Genomic DNA, 21,643 nt, shown 5'->3' with positions numbered 1-21,643 from the left:
TCGAAGTTGGGACTTTGACCGGACGTAACTCAAAAAATAAGCCGAGTTGGGGCTCCATACTTAAGAGAGTCGTAGTTACTCCCGCAGTTTACCCAGCCTTGGGGAACCAGCCGAGTTGGGGCTCCAGACTCTGGGCGTGGGGGGACCACCCACGTGCCCAGAGTTTGGAGCTCCAACTCGGCTTGGTTCCAGAGATACACCTGCTTGAAGTTGGAAATTTGACCCGGTGTGCCCAAAAAAAAAAAGCAGAGTTGGGGCTCCATACTCAGGGCGTGGGGGGTGCTCAAGGAGACCCCCGTGTGCCCAGAGTATGAAGCCCCAACTCAGCTTGATTCCAGAGATATGCCATCTCGAAGTTGGAACTTTGACCGGATGTAACTCAAAAATAATCCGAGTTGGGGCTCCATACTCAGGGCGTGGGGGGGCACTAGAAGGCCCTCATGTTCCCAGAGTACGGAGCCCCAACTCGGCTTCAGCACAGAGATACACCAGTTCAAACTTACACTCTGGTCAACCCTACAGAGTTTGTGGAAGTGACTAGTACAGTGTTGCTGTACTAGAAGAAAGAATACCAAAGTGTTATTATCATGGTAAATTTTATTTCGACAAATTCTACAAAAAAGCTACAAAATCAGTTTGTGGTGAACGTGTGTAGGTGTTTAGTATAACATTTTCTTTTTTTAAATAAGATACTTTGATCATTAAACTTTAATTATATGAAAGCATTTCCTGGTAAATAAAGGTGGTTTTATGTAAATATCTCTTTTAGCACACATTACTAACTACAGTTCAGTTCCAAGGCAATATAAAATGGCTGTTACACATGTATTTTTACATTTTAAATGGCATTTACATATAAAACATCTCAGTGAAAATCAGAAACAAACGTCTAATGTAAACAAAGAAAAAGTACAGAATAAAGACCATTTATAAAACTATATATTGATGTTAAAAACAAATATTGTAGACTTAATTTTTTTTTACATTTTCTTAATCTTTATTATTCTTGTGAGGTACAAAAGAATTATAGTCATCACGAAACTTAAAAAGAAGTGACAGTTTGTGCACAATTTGTATCTGTGGTACATATGAGGTATTTTATGCTGTCATGGCAGGAATGAGGAACAATTCTGTAAACTGTCTTTTCACATGATTATCTGAACGTTTACATTGACTGTAGCAAGGTAAAAATTATACCTGCAAAGTCTCCTTAGATTTTGATCTCATTAGATTGTTTCATTATAAGAAGTTTCAAGTGAAATTTATGAAAATATATTTTTTTAAAAATACTAAAAGTATGTTCTACATACAAGTCCAAATGAGGATTTTATATGATATTTGAGGTATACTTTCGAAGATGAAGGCAGTGTTTCAACTGAGTGTCATTCAAGTTACAGATAATCGAGGTTTGATGTGTCACATCATAATCTTTAGTGGCTAAAGTTGCTGTTTGGCAGAGTGAAACCTCCATTGGTACCTCTCTGTTTCTCTCTGTGAATGGCCTGTACAAGGCCAAAGACCACAGCGGCCAGGGTGGTCCTCCCACTCCGTCCAATCTTTCCTCTGTCTGCAATACCATTGCTTGCCATCTGACGCCTTTTGGTGCTGATGAAGTACGTTCGGACACGTCCCTTTCTCTCACTGACTCCCTTGATGTATATCTCACCACGCAACTCTAGCACGAAGCCCCAGTCTGCTAGAATATTACGTGTGCCCTCGGGGACCTGAATCCTCCCACTGACTCCAGTACTGTCCATCCGACTTGCCAAATTCACTGTCATGCCCCAGATATCATACTGGGGTTTGGTGGCACCGATGACCCCAGCAACAACAGGGCCATGGGCAATTCCTATGGGGGTATATTGAAGTTACTCATATATACTCATTGTTATTGTCTTAAATGATAGGTAACTGTATAGACTTCATATTCAGAGTAGATGGCATATTTAAAGGGCCTGGAAAATATTTTTTTTACAAGATAAGCATTGAGGCAATAGTGGCCTAATGTTAAGAGAGTCAGACTGGTAACCTGAAGGTTGTGGCTTCAATTCTCAATACTGGCAGGAAATGACTGAGGTGCCCTTGAGCAAGACACTTAACCCCACAGCAAAAATTGGCTCCCCACTGCTCCGGGTGTGTGTGTCCACGGTTTGCAGTGTACTAACTCACTACTCCTAATGTGTGTGAACTAACTTTAATGGGTTAAATGCAGAGGACAAAGTATGGGTTACCATTCTTGGCATTCACATGTCATTTTCACTTTCCAGTGACCAGGGTCTGTCAAGATCCAAAAAGGGCAATCCTTCTGAAGCCATTCAATGCTAATTAATTACAAAATTTAGCTGAATTATTTTTTAAATGTGAGATGAACCAAACGGCTGTGAAAGACAGACGTACAGTGTTTTTATGGAGGATGAGACTCAGGTACACAACAACAATACAAAATATTTACTTCTATCCCGTACAGCCTCATTTGCATTAGTTTAGATATAGCATCTACTTTGACTGAGGTCTATTCCACTAGCCATTACCAACGCGCAGCTGGAAATTGTTTGAGGAATGTTTGTTGATCTCTCTCAGAGTCTCTTGCATAGCCAAAGCGAACAGAACCAACTCACTGATATGATGCAAGTCATTTACAACACAAGACTGTCAGGATGAAGCAAAGAACAATTATAGTGCATTACAGTTGGAAATTCCAAATGTATATAATTAAGAAGGCAAAAAATTAATTAGAATGGTTTACCTGTTTATCGGGTGATAAACCAGATGCTGCCATGTAGCAACTGCCAATGGTTTTGATTTTCTCAATGTTCAAAAAATATGACTCCTCTAACAACTTTTCCAGAGAGAAACAAAAACAATGAGGGCTTTGTATAAGTCAGATGAGAGAAAAAACATCAGCAAAAAAAGTACAACCTTTCATTAAAGTCCTACCTCATCAAAGTCCGCAATGATCTCATTGAGCAGTCTGAGACACTCAACTCCCTCGTGATTGATCTCCTTCTGCTCATAGTAGTCATTAAAGCCAGCGATGGAGGCAAACATCACCCCCACCTCATCATAGGACTGAGAGTACAGCTCCTGAGAGGACAAAGACAACATGATGCTTGGACTTTTATTTGGTCTTTGTAGTTTATTAGTTGTGGGTCATTACCACCATTGCTTATCCACCTTATTTTGCAGCATTTTCTGTGAATGTTCTATTAAAATAATATGATACCAAAACCAGTTTGCAATATCAAGCAGCATAACGGATTGTTTTTGTATAGGTAAAATAAAAAAAAATTAAAAAAAAAAAAAAAAACAGGTAAAAAATTGCTAAGGATGTTATTGATACCTCAAACTGTGTGGGTTGTTGAGTTGTGATATTTATTATTTAAAGGTGCAGTATATGATTTCTGAGAATTGTTGTTGAACACTGTTGATATTTGAAATCAAACCAAACAAACACAACCCTCCCTTTTTTGCTCAGTCCCCAAAATGCACAAACACACAATGCAGTGGAGGTTTTTTTATCATAGCTGAAGCGACAGAAAATAACGCATCATGAAAAATAAATATTTATTAATTTATTATTAAAAAAATTATTTATAATTTTCTCTGTCTGGAGCACACATCAATCATGCTGAATCAAACTGTTTTTTACCATATAACATAAAAAGAGAACACATACCTATTCAGTTGCACCTGCTTCCATTTATTTGCGATCACAGTAATGCACAAAACAACTCCATTAATGTCACATGCCGGTCCTGTCTTGTGTTGCACATGGGTGTTTAGTTATTTTGGGCCATGTGCTCTTGTCGTTGTCTGATCCCTCCCCCCTCGTTACCTGATTATTGTTTGAGTTCTTCCACCTGTCCCCTCTTGATTTGTTCCCTTCTTAAGTCTCCTCTTGTTTGCAGTCTTTGTCGGATCGTTGACTAATGTTTCCTGTTCCCTGTGATCCTCCAGTAAGTTTTATGTTCTGTTTTATATTTATTAGTTATGTTTTCCCCGTCGTGGGTTTTGTTTTGTGTTTATGTTTTCTTTGTAAATAAATATTATTTCTCCTGCACTTGAGTCCTCACACTTTTTTCCTTACCCGTTCCGTGACATAACGATCCGACCAAATGAGGACTCAGCGGAGAAGAGGGGCCACGTCAGAGACCGTTCACGTCCCGTCTGCCCAGTCAGAGACCGTTTACGTCCCGTCTGCCCAGTCAGAGAATGTTCACGTCAGGTCTGCCCAGCCAGGGACTGTTCACGCTCTGTTTGCCCATTCAGAAACTGTGCACGTACCGGCTGCCCAGTCTGAGACAGATCAGGAGATGCCCATTCGTGTGGCCGCCAAGGCACTTATGGACTATTTGGAACGTCTGGCTCTGATCCTGGACATGCCGGTATCTGCTATTCCCAAGCCGGAGCCAGTGTTTGTTGTTCCCGAGCCGGAGCCAGTGTCTGCCGTTTCAGGGTCGGAGTCTGTTCCTGAGCCGGGGCCTGTTCCTGAGCCGGAGCCAAGGCCAGTGCCTGTTCCATAGTCAGAGCCAGTGCCTGTTCCAGAGCCGGAACCAGTGTTTGTTCCTGAGCCGGAGCCAGTGCCTGTTCCAGAGCCACAGCAAGTGCTTGTTCCAGAGCCGGAGCCAGTGTCTGTTCCTGAATCGGATCTAGCGTCTGTTTCTGTGTTTGTGTCTGTCCTAGTGGCCATTGCTGTTCTGGTGGCTGTTCCTGAGCCAGATCCTGTTCCTGAGCCGGTGCCAGTGCCCGTGTCTGCTCCAGAGCCAGAGCCAGTGCCCGTGTCTGTGCCGGAGCCGGAGCCAGTGCCAGTGCCTGCTCCAGAGCCGGAGCCAGTGCTGGTGTCTGCTCCAGAGCCGGTGTCTGTTCCTGTGCCCCGGCCGCCCGATGGGTCGTCTGCTTCGCCCCGGCCGCCCGATGGGTCGTCTGCTTCGCCCCGGCCGCCCGATGGGTCGTCTGCTTCGCCCCGGCCGCCCGAATGGTCGTCTGCTTCGCCCCGGCCGCCCGAATGGTCGTCTGCTTCGCCCCGGCCGCCCGAATGGTCGTCTGCTTCGCCCCGGCCGCCCGAATGGTCGTCTGCTTCGCCCCGGCCGCCCGAATGGTCGTCTGCTTCGCCCCGGCCGCCCGATGGGTCGTCTGCTTCGCCCCGGCCGCCCGATGGGTCGTCTGCTTCGCCCCGGCCGCCCGATGGGTCGTCTGCTTCGCCCCGGCCGCCCGATGGGTCGTCTGCTTCGCCCCGGCCGCCCGATGGGTCGTCTGCTTCGCCCCGGCCGCCAGATGGGTCGTCTGCTTCGCCCCGGCCGCCCGATGGGTCGTCTGCTTCGCCCCGGCCGCCCGATGGGTCGTCTGCTTCGCCCCGGCCGCCCGATGGGTCGTCTGCTTCGCCCCGGCCGCCCGATGGACTGTCTGCTTCGCCCCGGCCGCCCGATGGACTGTCTGCTTCGCCCCGGCCGCCCGATGGACTGTCTGCTTCGCCCCGGCCGCCCGATGGACTGTCTGCTTCGCCCCGGCCGCCCGATGGACTGTCTGCTTCGCCCCGGCCGCCCGATGGACTGTCTGCTTCGCCCCGGCCGCCCGATGGACTGTCTGCTTCGCCCCGGCCGCCCGATGGACTGTCTGCTTCGCCCCGGCCGCCCGATGGACTGTCTGCTTCGCCCCGGCCGCCCGATGGACTGTCTGCTTCGCCCCGGCCGCCCGATGGACTGTCTGCTTCGCCCTGGCCGCCCGATGGACTGTCTGCTTCGCCCTGGCCGCCCGATGGACTGTCTGCTTCGCCCTGGCCTCCCAGGACTAAGCATTCTGTCCCTCCCGTCCCGGCCGCCCGATGGACTGTCTGCTTCGCCCTGGCCGCCCGATGGACTGTCTGCTTCACCCTGGCCGCCCGATGGACTGTCTGCACTAAGCGGTCTGTCCCTCCCGTGCCACCCTGGTCTTTCCCTCCCGTGCCGCCCTGGTCTGTCCCTCCCGTGCCGCCCTGGTCTGTCCCTCCCGTGCCGCCCTGGTCTGTCCCTCCCGTCCCGCCCTGGTCTGTCCCTCCCGTCCCGCCCTGGTCTGTCCCTCCCGTCCAGCCCTGGTCTTATGGAGTGTCTGGTAGCCGCTCCGTAGGGAGGGGGTAATGTCACATGCCTGTCTTGTGTTGCACATGGGTGTTTTGTTATTTTGGGCCATGTGCTCTTGTCGTTGTCTGAACCCTCCCCCTCGTTACCTGATTATTGTTTGAGTTCTTCCACCTGTCCCCTCTTGATTTGTTCCCTTCTTAAGTCTTCTCTTGTTTGCAGTCTTTGTCGGATCGTTGTCTAATGTTTCCTGTTCCCTGTGATCCTCCAGTAAGTTTCATGTTCTGTTTTTGTTTTATATTTATTAGTTATGTTTTCCCCGTTGTGGGTTTTGTTTTGTGTTTTTCTTTGTAAATAAATATAATTTCTCCTGCACTTGAGTCCTCACACTTTTTCCTTACCCGTTCCGTGACAATTAAGGCTTTTAAGTCCAAGTGCTTACACAATAAAAAAATATTGATAAAATATCATGTTTACTTCACATTTCTGAGCATTTCTATTCATTTTCCACAAAGTGACGTGATCTCTCCCATCTCGCTATACTCTTCAGTCAGAGCACCAGTGGGAGCTCATGAGAAGAAAACAGGAGTTATGAATTATACAAGTTAACCGGAGTGCATGTTTTTATGACACACGGATGCATTAGTCCGGTCTCAACAAAGTATTTCAGCTGAAAATTGTTTAAAATGTCTTAAATGTTAAAGTTAGCTGGTAGCCTGATATAATAACATGGGAAATGGGCTGCGGTTTTGACCATCTCCTGACCCAGGTAAACTGTGCTATTATTCATGACCGCTCCTCAAGCCCCAGTTGGCCAGTTTTTGGACCAAGGTCTTCAACGGGCCAAAAACATTGACCTGACTATTGGCCCCGAGGAAGCCCTGATAAGGCCTGATCAAGCCCGGAAGTGACAGTAGAAATGCGACTGGCCTTGGCACGCACTAGCACGCTCGCTTTTGGCCAGACAGTGGAAACACGGCTAATGACACTCATAACTGTCCTGTTACTAAAGCTAATTACAACAACAATATTAGTTCTGTTCACAGTCAGTATCCTTTGGAAACACTGTAAAACCAATGTTACTCACTATGGAGCAGAAACAACACAACCTTGGCATCTGTTTTCAGGCCTTCTCACTTAAGGCCTCTCCAGCGCTGGAACGCTTTCCTAATATTTATGCGGATCCTAAAGCTTGATATTCCTCTGAGCTTATCTCTTTTGTAATGTCTCTCAGCCATCTCTCTTTCTACAATCTTACTTCAAATTTCCCTCTTGCTCACTCTCTTTCCTCCCCATCATGATTGGACACGCCCTCTACTGCTAATTGGCTACATGTTTATTGAGGTGCTTGGTCCGATCCACTTTCAACAGCATTTTTCAAAAATCGTTTTTTTGCATATTTTTTTCACTATAACTGTTTTCACCTGGCGGATGATAAGATCACCCTTGCATCATGGGAGCAAATTCTGCACAGGCAAGTACCACTCACATTTTCTACAAGTTTGCTCAAAATTAATATCATCACTGATAATAGTTGTTTATATTTGACTCTGATGTACCTGGTCATTTCTGTTTCTCTCTAGGAAGTGACGAGCAACGTGTGCAGGCAGGATGTTGTGCAGTAGACACTCATTGTGTTCTCTCAGGTCTCTCATCTCCTTCACTTCCTGCTGAGCTTGCAAACGCCACAGGAAGTCAAGCCGTGTTGTGGCCTCCCACTGAATCAGAATGAGATGGTACAGAATAAGGAAAGATCCCAGATGTCTATAACAGTTTTTTACATTTTACTATTCCTTGCCAGATAATGACTACATGCTATATAGAGAATATAATTCTTCAGGGCAATGTGTTGTCAAAACAGAATACTGAAACCGGGGTTGCCAACTTTTGAGTTTAGCTCGGAGTGAGAATTATACACAAAGTTATACTCAAAAAACCTTGCAACACAAATTTGTGTATTGTGATTGTGAAACAGAATTTCTTTAAGTTTAGTTACTACATGTTACAATGTTTACATGGTACAATGACTGGTAGCCTGCTGTTTTTATTAGTGCTTGATACAAATTTCACAATTTTAATTCATAAGCCAGATAAGTCGATTGCTGTTCGATTGCTGTTCCTGATCCTGATCGATTGCTCCTGTCTGCCTAGCTGCCTGCTGTGTTTTGTTTACTTCGAGGCTGTAAGCTCCGTCTAAGCCTCGTATTAGCTTTGTATTTCTTTCTGTTTTGAACCATCATTTACTACCATTTCTAGTTGTTTATACTATTAAATACAGCTTAGACAACATCTCAGATTAACCTGACATCGCTAGCTTCCGTTATTGTTAGAACAACACGCTAGTAACTCGCTAGCCTGTTAACGCGCCACCCGTGCGCTCAGTTATTTATTTATTTTTCTCTCGCGCGAAAAAAAAGTTCATAAAAAGCCAAGGTGAGTAAGAATCAGTCAACAAACACGGTGAGTAATGTCTTGTCCTGTTATTGTCACCTGCACTTCATGTTACATGTTTAGCATAGCCTTCCCCGTCGGCAATATAGGGTTTATATGTGATAAATGCAAGGAAACAGTCAGGCTGACGGAGAAGATTTCAGAATTAGAAACACGCATCCAAACTTTAATTGAGGATAGTAAGTGTGCTAGAGCTTTAGATTCTACTTTGGATGCGCCTAGCATAGTGAACTCTTTACATGATTCGGTTCCGGCTGAATTATTGCCTGTGCAGCCAGGCAGATGGGTGACAGTGAGGGATCGCTCTAGTCACCGATCAAAAAACCACTCTTCCGTTCCGATTACCACAACAAATCGATTTGCCCCACTCAGTGAAACACCCACTGAGAATTCTGTTGATTGTGCCCTGGTAATTGGCGATTCTATTACACGGAACGTGAAAATAGGGACACCAGCCAACATAGTCACATGTTTGCCGGGATCCAGAGCGCCTGACATCAAAGCAAATTTAAAAGTGCTGGCTAATGCTAATCGTAAATTCTCTAACATTGTTATTCCCGTCGGCACTAATGATGTTCGACTCCGCCAGTCGGAGATCACCAAAATTAATATTAAAGAGGTGTTTGAACTCGCAAGTACGATGTCAGGCACTGTAATTTGCTCTGGCCCCCTTCCTGTTCGAAGGAGTAATGAGATAGTTAGCAGATTGTCATCACTCAATGGCTGGCTGTCTAAGTGGTGTCCGCAAAATAATATAGAATTCATAGACAATTGGAAAAGTTTTTGGGGCAAACCTGACCTGTTGAAAAGAGATGGTATTCATCCCTCCTGGGATGGTGCTGCTCTTCTCTCTAGTAATTTGGCTCATAGTCTTAGAGACAAAACATGACAATCTGGGGTTCAGGTCAGGAAGCAGACAAACTGGCTAAACCGACCGTCTGCTAGCGGCCTCGCGTCACCAAGGTCAGATAAATCCCATCACATAGAGGCTCTTTCACCTAGATATCATCATATAGAGACTGTGTCCTTTCCCCGAATTTGGAAATCCAAAAAACGTCCAAACCGATCTAAGGTTAAAAATGTAATTGATATTCAACAAATAAAAAATAGATATAATACAGATGAGCAAACGATAAAGCTTGGGTTGCTGAATATTCGATCCCTTACTTCTAAAGCACTCGTAGTTAATGATATGATTTTAGATTATAACCTAGATGTGCTGTGTATGACAGAAACCTGGCTAAAACCAGACGATTACATTACTTTAAATGAGTGCACCCCTCATGATTACTGTTATAAACATGAACCTCGCCTGAAAGGCAAAGGGGGAGGTGTTGCTGTAATTTATAGTAATATTTTGAAAACCACTAAAAAATCTAGTTTAAAATATTATATCTTTTGAAGTGTTGGTGCTTAATGTAAAAATATATAATATAAACGATAAATCAAGTTTGAGAATTCTGCTGGCAACTGTCTACAGGCCACCAGGGCACCATAAAGATTTTATCAAAGAATTTGCTGACTTTCTATCAGAATTAGTATTGACTGCAGATAAAGTCCTAATTGTTGGTGATTTTAATATACATGTAGATAATGGAAAAGATGCAATGGGATTGGCATTTAAAGACATTCTTAACTCTATTGGAGTTAGACAACACGTGTCAGGACCTACTCATTGTCGTAATCATACTCTAGATCTAATATTATCACATGGAATCAATGTTGATGCTGTTGAAATTCTGCAGCAGAGCGACGACATCTCAGATCATTACCTAGTCTCGTGTAAACTTCATTTAGCCAAGGCTGCAAAGCCGACTCCGTGTTACAAGTAATTTAGACCTATCACTTCTGCCACTAAAGATTGCTTTATCAATAATCTTGCTAATCAGTTTCATCGTCTCAGCATCCAAGATAGCTTAGAAGAACTTGATATTGCAACAGAAACTTTTAACTCTCTCCTTTCCAGCACTTTAGATACAGTTGCTCCATTGCGCTTAAAGAAGATTAAAGAAAATAGTCCAACACCGTCGTACAACGAGCACACCCGGGCCCTAAAGAGAGCAGCCAGAAAAATGGAGCGCAACTGGAAGAAAACAAAACTAGAGGTATTTTGGATTTCATGGAAGGAGAGCTCGATTGCTTACAGAGAGGCTTTAAAAGCTGCTAGATCTGCTTATTTTTCAACCTTATTAAAAGAAAATAAACATAATCCAAGGTATTTATTTGAAAAAGTGGCTACACTAACGAAAAAGAAAGCTTCAAGCCCAGAAGTTTCCAAGAAACACAGCAGTGATGACTTTATGAACTTCTTCACTTATAAGATTGATAATATTAGGGACAAAATTATAACTATGCAACCGTCTACTACAGCATCACATCAGGGAGTGCATTATAGTCTCCCCGAGGTAAAATTTGATTCATTTGTTGCCATAGGAGATGAAGAATTTTGCAAACTCGTTAATTCATCTAAATCGACAACATGTATGTTAGACCCTATACCGACTAAACTACTGAAAGAGATGCTTCCAGAAGTCATAGATCCTCTTCTTAACATCATTAATTCATCTTTGTCTCTAGGATACGTACCAAAAACCTTTAAGCTGGCTATGATTAAACCGCTTGTTAAAAAAACGCAACTTGATCCTACAGAATTAGTCAATTACAGGCCGATTTCAAATCTACCTTTTCTGTCAAAGATACTAGAAAAGGCAGTATCCTCACAACTGTGTTCCTTTCTTAAAAGAAATGGTATCTGCGAGGATTTCCAGTCAGGATTTAGACCGCACCATAGCACTGAGACAGCTCTCATTAGAGTCACAAATGATTTGCTCTTATCATCCGATCGTGGTTGTATCTCTCTATTAGTGTTACTTGATCTTAGTGCTGCATTTGACACCATTGACCACAACATTCTCTTAAATAGACTAGAAAACTATGTTGGCATTAGTGGAATTGCATTAGCATGGTTTAAATCATATTTATCTGACCGCTATCAGTTTGTAGCAGTAAATGAAGAGATGTCTTATCGATCACAAGTTCAGTATGGCGTACCACAAGGCTCAGTTCTAGGACCGCTGCTGTTCACTCTGTACATGCTACCTTTAGGAGATATCATTAGGAAACATGGAATTAGCTTTCACTGTTATGCTGATGATACTCAGCTGTATATTTCTTCCAAACCTAACGAAACTCACCAATTCACAAAATTATCGGAATGCATAGTTGATATCAAAAATTGGATGACTAGTAATTTCCTACTACTAAATTCTGAAAAAACAGAGATTCTAATTATTGGACGAAAAACTTCCACACGTAATAACCTAGAATACTGTCTAACACTTGATGGCTGTTCTGTTAAGTCTTCGTCGTCAGTTAGGAACCTGGGTGTGCTCTTTGATACCAATCTTTCATTTGAAAGTCACGTGTCTAGTGTCTGTAAAACCGCATTTTTCCATCTTAAAAATATATCTAAATTACGTCATATGTTCTCATTTACAAATGCGGAACAACTAGTTCATGCGTTCATGACATCAAGGCTAGATTATTGTAATGTCTACTGGGTGGTTGCCCTGCAAGCTTAATAAACAAACTACAGCTAGTTCAAAACCCAGCCGCTAGAGTTCTTACCAGAACCAGGAAGTACGACCATATTAGCCCGGTTCTGTCAACACTGCATTGGCTCCCTATTAAACATCGTATAAATTTTAAAATATTGCTGATTACTTTCAAAGCACTAAATGGTTTAGCTCCCCAGTACTTGAGCGAGCTCTTAACGCATTATAGTCCTTCACGTCTATTGCGATCTCAAAACTCCGGCCAGTTGATAATACCTAGAATATATAAATCGACTGCTGGCGGTAGATCCTTTTCCTATTTAGCACCAAAACTTTGGAACAATCTTCCTAACATTGTCCGGGAAGCAGACACAGTCTGTCAGTTCAAAGCTAGACTAAAAACACATCTCTTTGACCTAGCATTCACATAACACTCTATAGACTTCTATAATTCAATATTAGGCTGCTTAGATTAGGTCAGCCGGAACTGGGAACACTTCCCTCAAATCCTGATGTACTCGTTACATCATAAGAAGAATGGCATCTACGCTAATTGTAGTGTCTTAGTTTATCCCGAGGTTTTCCCGCAGCCTGCTGGATCCAGGCCGTTTCCAGATCTGACGAAGGACTTTCGCCTGGACCCGATGACAATGCAGTGCTGAAGTGCCAACTAGCCTCTCCCTATGGAGGATCCCTATACCACTCTACAGATAAAGCCTTGTGGAATTTTTCGGTTCGCGTACCTACCCAAAGTGATAAGATAAAATAAAAATTCTGCATCAAAATTTATAGACAAGTAGTTTGTTTAGGCATGGTTTGTAAGGAATTACAAACCTGCGCACATATATTCAAACGCACATAACTATAGAATCAATTCTTAATGTGCATGTGAATACCATCAGCGTCTATCACAGGTTCACGTTTAAAGTCTGTTTAGAGAGAATGGTGTCGTCTTAGCGGCCCCTAATTTAATAACAAATGATCATTTAGACGGAAGTGAATCAATCAAAACTAACTTTAGCTGGAAAAAACATTTTTCAAGAGCCACTATAAAACCAAACCAATCTCTGTTACCTTAAATTATATGTTTATCTCTGTAAAGCTGCTTTGAAACAATCTACATTGTTAAAAGCGCTATATAAATGAGGATGACTTGACTTGACTTGATAAGCTTGCGATATGATTCTGATCTTGATTCAATATCAATTCATTTGGATAAATATCAGGTACAGTTGCTACATGTTAATTTTTCTAAAGGAAAAATCTCTCAACCAATGCTGTAAACATACAGGGAGCCCTGTCAACTGATATTATTAAAGGTTAAATTAACAACTCAAATTAATAATAGTTATCTCAGACGTGTAAATCTGCATGTGTGCACAAATACTACATTTCACAATGCTGCCTAAACATCTTTGGTGAGCGTTGCACAGGTAGGGGTCAGCAGCTTATACAGTGACCTTGCACAGTGTGGGGAAAAGTGATTGGTACAGACTGGTCCAATCAAGAGGTTGCAGGTCTTCATTGGTTGAATTAAAACCCATACCATGTCAAAACGTGTGTTCAACATCATGCGGCGCTACGCAGACCAAACGGCATATGACATAAAAATTATGAAAAAAACATGAAACATGAATGCACATGAAAAAGAAAAAAAATATATATCATACCCGTCGTCCATTGTAAAACACAGCTATGATGAACATTGCCATCAACAGAACTGAGACTCCCTTTCTTCTGAGGTAGTGGGACCTTGAAAGTATACAATGCAAATAAACGTTAGTATGAAAGTGTTTTTTTAAATAGTATTTCTAAATAGTGTGTTAGAGATTTATGATAGACACTCACCTACTTAACTGTTTCTGCTCTGATTGATGTAGATACAGCATATGGAAGGACACTTCGATGAAGTAAGTATAGACAGCCACCACTAACAACAGAATAGTCAACTTCAAGAGAGAGCTCAGCCTCAGGAACACAGCACAGGTCACCATAGAAACCACCCCACTCAGAATGAAGAACTGTGTATATAAATATAATAGGCATGAAATAAAATAACAGGTAGGTGGAGTCTTCACAACAGGATAGTTTATATGGAAGTCACACCTCTGGATAAGTGCAGGCAGTAAATGGCTTCTGGCTGGTCTGATAGTCCTCTGTTTCAGTGGTGTTTATTTCTCTTGTCTCAGTGGAGTTGCACCATATCTGGATAAGAACAAGATGAAAAATTATAATGAATGGACCAAAATTGACATTGTAAAGCCCAGTTTTTATCCTCCAACAAGGTGGAACACTATGAAACAGTTTAAATAATTTGACGTGGTAAGAATTTAGCTTTTAACTCACTTTTATCCAAATCAACTTAACAAAATACAAGGTGAGCAGGGTTAAGTGTCTTGCTCAAGGGTTGTGTCTAGAGAACCCACTCTAAAATATCTTGCGATATTCACATTCGACGTTCATAAACAGTTTTTTTTTAAACCACAGTAATCCTATCTCTAAACCTAACCTTGGTAATAACTCATCCAAATCTCACGAGAGTTTCACAGAACAATGTTTACCACCTCAAAACAACCTTGCAAAGGATCCAATGATGCTTGAATCAGCCAACCATCAGTTACCAGCCCTGAGCTTTACCCACTATGCCACACTATCCCAAAAAAAAAAAACCTACATGTTCGGGTATTGCTCTAGAGGGAAATTGATTTACCTCCTAAAATGCCATCATAATCACAGAATTCAAAATGTTTTTGTTTTTATTTTTCCTAAATTGCACTAAAAAAAATGAATGCAAGTCTCACCATGTCAAAGAGGGCCATGCCAAAATTGATGGCTATAGCTGCGACAGTGAGAATATTCCGCATACTGTTGTTTTCATGGACCCAGCAGCAAAACTGCTGAAGGATGCCTGGAGAATGTTTAAACTCTTCAGCCAGGACCATCACAAGCAATAATAGATATCCCAGCAAGAACAGACAAAACTGTAATGCTGTCCAGTGATACAACCTGCAGATAGGAATGGAGGTGAAGTTTAACATATCTAAGCTCTGTGTAAATGTGACAAGAATATAATCTTTTTCAGGTGCTAAACATCAGTTGAGTAGACTCTTTACCTGGGTACATGGATGAGGGCTTGGACAGCCATGAGGAGAAGAAACAGGATGAAGGAGCATACTAAATTGGTCTTAAACATCTCATCCCTCACCTGTGAGAACTGAACCAAGGAGCAAAATATAAACAGTCAGGTTTTTTTGTTTGTTTCAAAAGACACCCTTAGGTTTAGAAAGAAAACAAATCTTTGGGCATTTACACATTTCAGTAACTTCATGTTTTAGGATCAATTGGATTTCTAAATTATTTTCATGATGGTCTTTTCCTGATCTAGACTATACAAACCAGTGGTATTAGTCAAGACCAGCTCATTCAAGTCTGAGTCAAGACACAGACCAAGTCAAGTCCTCATGCTCCAGAGTTCTTGACAGGACTTAGGCCCTGTTTACACCAGGTATTAAGATACGTTTTGGTCGATTGGATCAAGTGGATGACGCTAAATGGTGGTGTAAAATTTTTGAGCTTTTACATTTTCGACCACTTCCAGAGGTATTCGAAAATGCATTTGACCGGATTGCTTTCATAGTGTAAATGCTCATGTGGTCAAAAGCGCACGAACAGCCACAAATGACCACCTACTCTCCACCTACTGACCTAACACTTAAAAATTATGCGAAGTGCGCTAGCCAGATGGGATTTAAACTTTGTCGGTTGAAGACCCAAATTTGGTTTAAATACAAAAAAAGTACCAAGCACAATGTTTTCTCTTCATTCCTGATTTCTAACACACACTCACACAGCGTTCAGCGCGGTCTTGTGGCTGTCAGAGCAGAAACTAAAGCTGCTGCTCTACGTATGTTTTTCCGTCGTCTCAGGACGTGCTCGTATGTAAATTGTGCAAGCTTATTTTGTTCTTTGGGTCAAAAGATCTGAAAAAAAACCCAGATTTACCCGCCTATAGAACCTCCCCTCGAAGAAATCAGGTCAGAAGTGGTTGAAAGTGGACAAAAGAGATGTATTAAAATAACAGATGTAAATAGGTATGTGTGTATCTCTCCTACTTGTGATCCGATCGACCAATAGGCATCTTAACATTTTATGTGTAAACATGGACTCAGTCTCGAGTCCAAGACAATATTTTTTATCACATCTTGCCCCTTGTACCTTCTCCTCAATGTGTGTATCCTTAAACACCAATGTGGCTGAAGTAATGTGCTCTTGACGCATGCGCTCACTGCTGCGGAGATCGACTGCATGCTCTATCCGTTTGTTGATCTCCTTGGATGTGGATCTGCACACTGAGGATGTAGGAAGTTGTGTGTAAGAGCCACTGGAGAAGGAGGCCAAGATCTGCAATATAAAGTACACCAGAGAGGTAGACCCATTATACAAGAATTGGAAATCATCTTCAGTGTTATTCTTCTACTGATAGAGAGCCGTACACAGTTAATATCAATGATGTTGCTAAATGAACCTCTTTGTTCCAGGGACAGGTTTTTAGATGATCTGCTTTAATTTCATCTAGATCCTCTTCCTTGTGGCAGATAAGGAAAGTGTCAATTTTGTGTTTTCGTAGGAACTCATTGCGTTCATATCCACGCCCGTCCTCTGTTTGGTAGTTCCCATCCAAGCAGTCCAGAGTAGCGCGTGAAATGTGTATGCGTCTGTTGATAAAGTGGACAGTCAGAAGAGAGTGTTACGCACAAAAGCAGTTACTCTTAACACTAAAGTGAAACTGTTCCAACATTAGTAACTAGTCTGTTTAAAGATTTAGAGCAAAGACTGAGGTAATGTAACATTGGAATGTGTTTATATGATATCCACCCCCTGTATAAAGTTTTGGTCACTCACCCAGGGATCCCCCCTGCTTCAAGCATGTTGGCAATGCCTACATCCCAGGACCACACATCAAACTGCCATTTTTGTAGACCAAGAACCCCACAAAGAACAGAGCCAGAGTGGATCCCAATCCGCATATCCATGTCAAAGTTCAGCTTTTTCCTAATAGATCTAAGAGTATACAGATATAAATTCTTCATGCCTGTACAAATTCAGCTTTCCAGATTTAGACAACCAAAATTATGTTTACCTTATCCAGTGCTACAGTTTTTCATTATATGCACTTCGATCGCCTAAAGCACAATATTTCAAATTCTACAGAAACTCTCTGAACTTATTGGTTATACAGGGAATAGCACTATGTTGTACCGTATAGTGCTGATCATAGCTAGTCCCATCTCCACACAGCAGCTGGCATGTGCCCGCTGAGGCTCTGGTACTCCAGACACACAGTAGTAACAGTCCCCTAAGATTTTTATTCTCAAGCAGTCATATTCCTAAAAAGACACACATTGGAAATATCAGCTGAACACGTCTTATATGAGTTTTAAAATGGACTATGGTGGTCTGTCAGTGATTTTAAATTAAGACACTCTGTTGGAAGCTCTAAAATATCAACTTCAGAAAATAAAATAAAATCTGAAAGCATACCTCGGCTAGCCGGTCGAAACGTCCAAAGAGCTCATTGAGTAAGCGCACTAACTCCTGAGCGGACATGTTCATGGATAACAGTGTGAATCCCTTTATATCAGCAAAGAGGATACTGGGAAAGAAAGATAATGATGAGGTAGTGATAAAGATTAAGTAGTGACAGTGAGATATTAGTAATACTTTTTAATTATATTCAATATAAAATGTTACTATAATAGTTTACTATAATCTATAAATCAGTTTTGAATTTCATCTTTCCACAAGGACCAAACTGCACATTACATTTCCAGTGGCATTGGGGTGTTAAGGACAACATTGACATTGCATTATTTAGGTTATCCAAATGTTTTTTTTTTTTTTTTTCAAATGATCTCATCTAGAAAATAATATTTCACTAGGAATGGAATGGTCATATTCTACTCATCCTTGCTGTATAACTTATCACTAAAACATGTCCTGTTAGATACCTGACATCTTTGTATTGATGGATATATATTTTGTGAAATTGCTGTGGATCAAGGTCATCATCCATAGAAGTCATATCAGCAATCATCTCCAAGGCAACAAAGCGGGGTATGATCGACAGCACCAAACGCTCCTGAGGCGGGAACAAAAGCTGACCTCAGATATTCTCACAGAACCAACTTTTACACATACTGGATGTGTTCTTCCAATCGTCCGTATTAACGCTAATTTGTTAACATTACTGGACAAAGGACACTGAAATCTCAGCAAAACATACAGACTTCAATTCCACTTGCCTGTCTCTGGTTTTCCATTTCTAGTTTCATGCGGCCTTCAATGCAGCGCCGTGTCTCAAGAAAGGCTTGTCTCTGGGACCGGTCGGTCAGGTAATGGATGAACAGACCTGCCACATTCATGCATGTGTACAGTAAAGCCTTGGCGAGAATCTAAAGACAAAGAGGCCAATTGAGAACCAGTCTCTTAGAAAGGAAAATGAAATGATTGTACCTGGGATTACTAGTGCTAGATTGATAAATTATTGGTTTGGTTAGACAAGGAACTTATACATCCATCAACATCTACACAGGTCATCCATACATCTACCATCCATCTCTACCTTTCTTAGCAGTCCTACTTCACTGAGGTGACGTGTGGTCTCTGCAATGAGGTGCAGTATGGAGGTGAGTGTGCCAGCTCCGATTGCCCAGAGCAGTGACAGTGGCAGCAGAGTGTATGTGGCAAACAGGTTGAACAGAACATACCAGGATTGGTCTCTTTCCAATCCGTATGCCAGCCCCCCCAATATCTGAGCAGTCTGTGACAGCCAGCTAGCCATACCAGCGTAATGCAACCATCTTGGGGAATGTGAGCGTTTACAGGCGAGTACCAAAACACACAGGGCAGTTGCGCCGGCCATGAAGAACCCTGTAAACCAGCCCAGCAGTATGTCTGAACTGTCTGGTGCCAGGGCCAGGTAGAGCAAAAGCAGGTGTAGTTTGGCAGCTGCATCAATAATGTTGGTGACAACTAATGAGGTTCTTCTAGTGTGTGATGAATGGCGCTGGTAGAGTTTCTCGAGATCTTTGGATTTGAAGATGTGTCTCAATGTTGGCATATACACCCCACGGATGATGTGGCCCCAGTGCACAAAAAAGTCAGCATCACTGACGTAGTCCGCAGATGCTCCAGTCTGTGTACTAGATGCACTGCCTCGTTCCCCGAAAAAGGATGGATGAACTCTGGCAACCGAGGAACGCCGTTTGGTCATACCCCGTGATGCTTTGCTGCGTATCTGTTGGTTGATTTCCTCAATATAGGCATCAGTGACATGAATCTTTTGGGCTGGCTCCATGCCGAACTGCTGCCTCAGCTCCCGTTGGCTGATGATGTGTTTCACTGCGTTCTGCCACAGCAGTTGTTTGCGCCGTACGCCAGGTGACATTGAAGTGGGTATGCAGGATGGTGGCTGCATATTGTGGATGTCAGTTGTGTCACTAAACGTTACCATGACAATCACAGGCTTATCTTGCCAGCATTACCCATGACATAGGGACTCGCTGAATCGCCCTTTCAAAGAGAAGAAAAAAGTAAATTCAGCACTTCATATGTATTTTCTCTAAAGCCATAAGCACTTCACTTCTAGAATTTAAATAAAAAGTAGAAACTTTTTTTTAAATTAAATTTTTTGTTGCTTACTGCATTAGTTAAATTTATTCTACAGGTGTACAAGTTAGGGTCAGTCTGAACTGTTTAACTGGACCTGTGATGTCACGCTATGCTCTAAAAGAGGCTGCCAGATTTAGCACTGAGCTCCGGAACACGCCCCCTCAGCCGGACTGAGTGGCAGAAGAGCTGCCGCTTGACTGGATTTAATAGGGGAAACTGCGAAAACGCAAGTAAAACAAACGATTATCAGTTTAAACTAAAGATTGCACTCAATATATTGTTCCTTACAAGTACAACTTACTAAATATCCAGTGATCCATGGATATTAACATGCAGCCAGGAATCGTGTTTCCTGACATTTATATGTGCCTGATTTCGACACCAGGGAAATACATACAGCAAATTTGCCTGTGAATGCTTTATATAAATACAAAATAGGCAGGTCTAAATCCAGGTGATCACTTATCAATGTTATATATATCATCATATCGTCTAGAGACTTAAAACTTGTATAGTTTTTTGTCAGTGTTTATTTAAAAATGTCAAATTATACAGAATATACAGTGGTAAATATTTGATTGATGAGTTGTCACTGCAATATATAACAATACAATATATAGAGAATGATTTTACCACTAAATTCAGCATATTGACACAAAAATGATAACTGCAAATCCACCTTTCGCTGCCTGGAGTCCAGTTGTTTCTATGAATTGCAGCGATCTATTTGCTTCTCTGTTCTGTAGCTTTAGGTACTCTGTAAAAATATTCCTCATATTTCCTGTCAAATCTAGTTGTACAGTCAGTCTCAAAGCTCTTTCCCGTTTTAGACGCGTTTTGTGTGTTTTTCTGCAGCATTCACACTGAAAACCAATGCTGCCGCTCAGTCTTTTTGCCACTTGTGGGCGTAACTGCAGTCACTCCGGCCAACGGTGACGTCACGTGCATTCCCTCTATAAACAATCCCTTACTGTGTGGCTCTATCTCGCCATACACAACCCATCCCACACCTGTGATCCCAACTTAAACCAGCTCTTACTCAAAAAGCATAGATCAGTTTACAGATTTCAAATGTAAACAGTAGTGGTCAACGAAAGAGATCTTTTATGCAACCATTACCACAGCGTACAGTACAGTGTAAATGTTGTTTCGAAAACTAGATAATAAATTAAAAGCAAATGCTGGTAAATAAACTTTCTAATACAGTTTTTTTCAGTTAATTTCTATATTAATAAATATTTATTTTTACACTAATATAAAAACTGACCGGAAAACATTATAACTCACATTAGGATTGTATTCAAGTAAAACAATTTTTATGTATAAATAATTTTGATGTATATTTATACATTAAAATCGAAATATATATTCATCAAACATTTCCAATACTTTTTTAACATATCAATCATAAAAATGTATTTGCTTACCTGTGAGTTAATAAACTTCCCAAAGCTTCTTTGTACATTTTGCTGCTCTTTGAAAAATACACTTGTTCATCTCCATCAAAGAGTCGTTCCTTTGATTCTCTTCATCCTACATATTGTTGTTATACACAGCATTCTTCTCAAATGCAGGTAAATGAAGACACAGGCAAAATACCTACACAATCTAGATACCAACTTGGTGATGAAAAAGCACATTAGTTTTTACGGTTCATTGAGCTGATAAGTGATCAACAGATTGCCACGCCGAAAGCGAGACGAAATCTCAAGTTAACCAAATAGGATTACTTACTCAGCACTCATGCCCTGGATACTCAAAGCATCTATCACGTACGTCACATGATGCAGAGTAGAAAAAAACTTGACTGAGCGCCTGCAACCGTAGTTAGACGCACGGCACGTATCAATAGAATATCTATATATGAAATTCGGCAGATAGTTTTGCTAAACTAACACAAGACGACGAAGACGT

At 41.9% G+C, this 21,643-nt stretch overlaps 1 protein-coding gene across 2 annotated transcripts; it reads right to left on the bottom strand.

Moving 5' to 3' along the window:
• Positions 1 to 973: 973 nt before the first annotated feature.
• On the bottom strand, positions 974 to 21,275 carry LOC143740609 (adenylate cyclase type 8). 2 transcript variants are annotated; one of them, XM_077232576.1, is made up of 19 exons: positions 21,157 to 21,275; positions 18,681 to 19,630; positions 18,361 to 18,510; positions 18,067 to 18,197; positions 17,600 to 17,711; positions 17,318 to 17,445; positions 16,961 to 17,119; positions 16,584 to 16,773; positions 16,274 to 16,459; positions 15,172 to 15,272; positions 14,860 to 15,064; positions 14,165 to 14,263; positions 13,907 to 14,079; positions 13,729 to 13,810; positions 7,613 to 7,771; positions 2,938 to 3,084; positions 2,747 to 2,839; positions 2,532 to 2,649; positions 1,302 to 1,849 (listed from the first exon to the last, which is right to left on the bottom strand). In XM_077232576.1, exons 2-19 carry the CDS (start codon positions 19,569 to 19,571, stop codon positions 1,431 to 1,433), a joined length of 3,543 nt encoding a protein of 1,180 aa, XP_077088691.1. In that variant the 5' UTR covers positions 19,572 to 19,630; positions 21,157 to 21,275; the 3' UTR covers positions 1,302 to 1,430. The 2 variants fall into 2 exon arrangements, with proteins under 2 accessions (XP_077088690.1, XP_077088691.1); XM_077232575.1 differs by lacking the exon at positions 21,157 to 21,275 and having other exon boundaries at positions 974 to 1,849; positions 18,681 to 19,840.
• Between the last annotated feature and the right edge of the window lie 368 nt (positions 21,276 to 21,643).

The sequence above is a fragment of the Siphateles boraxobius genome, unplaced genomic scaffold (assembly GCF_051911475.1).
Source record: "Siphateles boraxobius isolate OS27281-9 unplaced genomic scaffold, OSU_SipBor_1 176, whole genome shotgun sequence".
Lineage (NCBI taxonomy): Eukaryota > Metazoa > Chordata > Actinopteri > Cypriniformes > Leuciscidae > Siphateles > Siphateles boraxobius.
Note: the sequence above shows the minus strand (reverse complement) of the source record. Positions and strands in the feature narration are given on the sequence as shown.

What these genes read in the sequence shown, in the direction of transcription:
- LOC143740609 (XM_077232576.1), bottom strand. Translation starts at nt 19,571, where the DNA reads ATGGTAACGTTTAGTGACACAACTGACATCCACAATATGCAGCCACCA. An exon ending in AAGTAGGACTGCTAAGAAAG is followed by an intron (nt 18,511 to 18,680) that starts GTAGAGATGGAT and finishes CTTTGTCTTTAG; the next exon opens with ATTCTCGCCAAGGCTTTACT. An exon ending in GAAGCAGGGGGGATCCCTGG is followed by an intron (nt 16,774 to 16,960) that starts GTGAGTGACCAA and finishes CTTTATCAACAG; the next exon opens with ACGCATACACATTTCACGCG.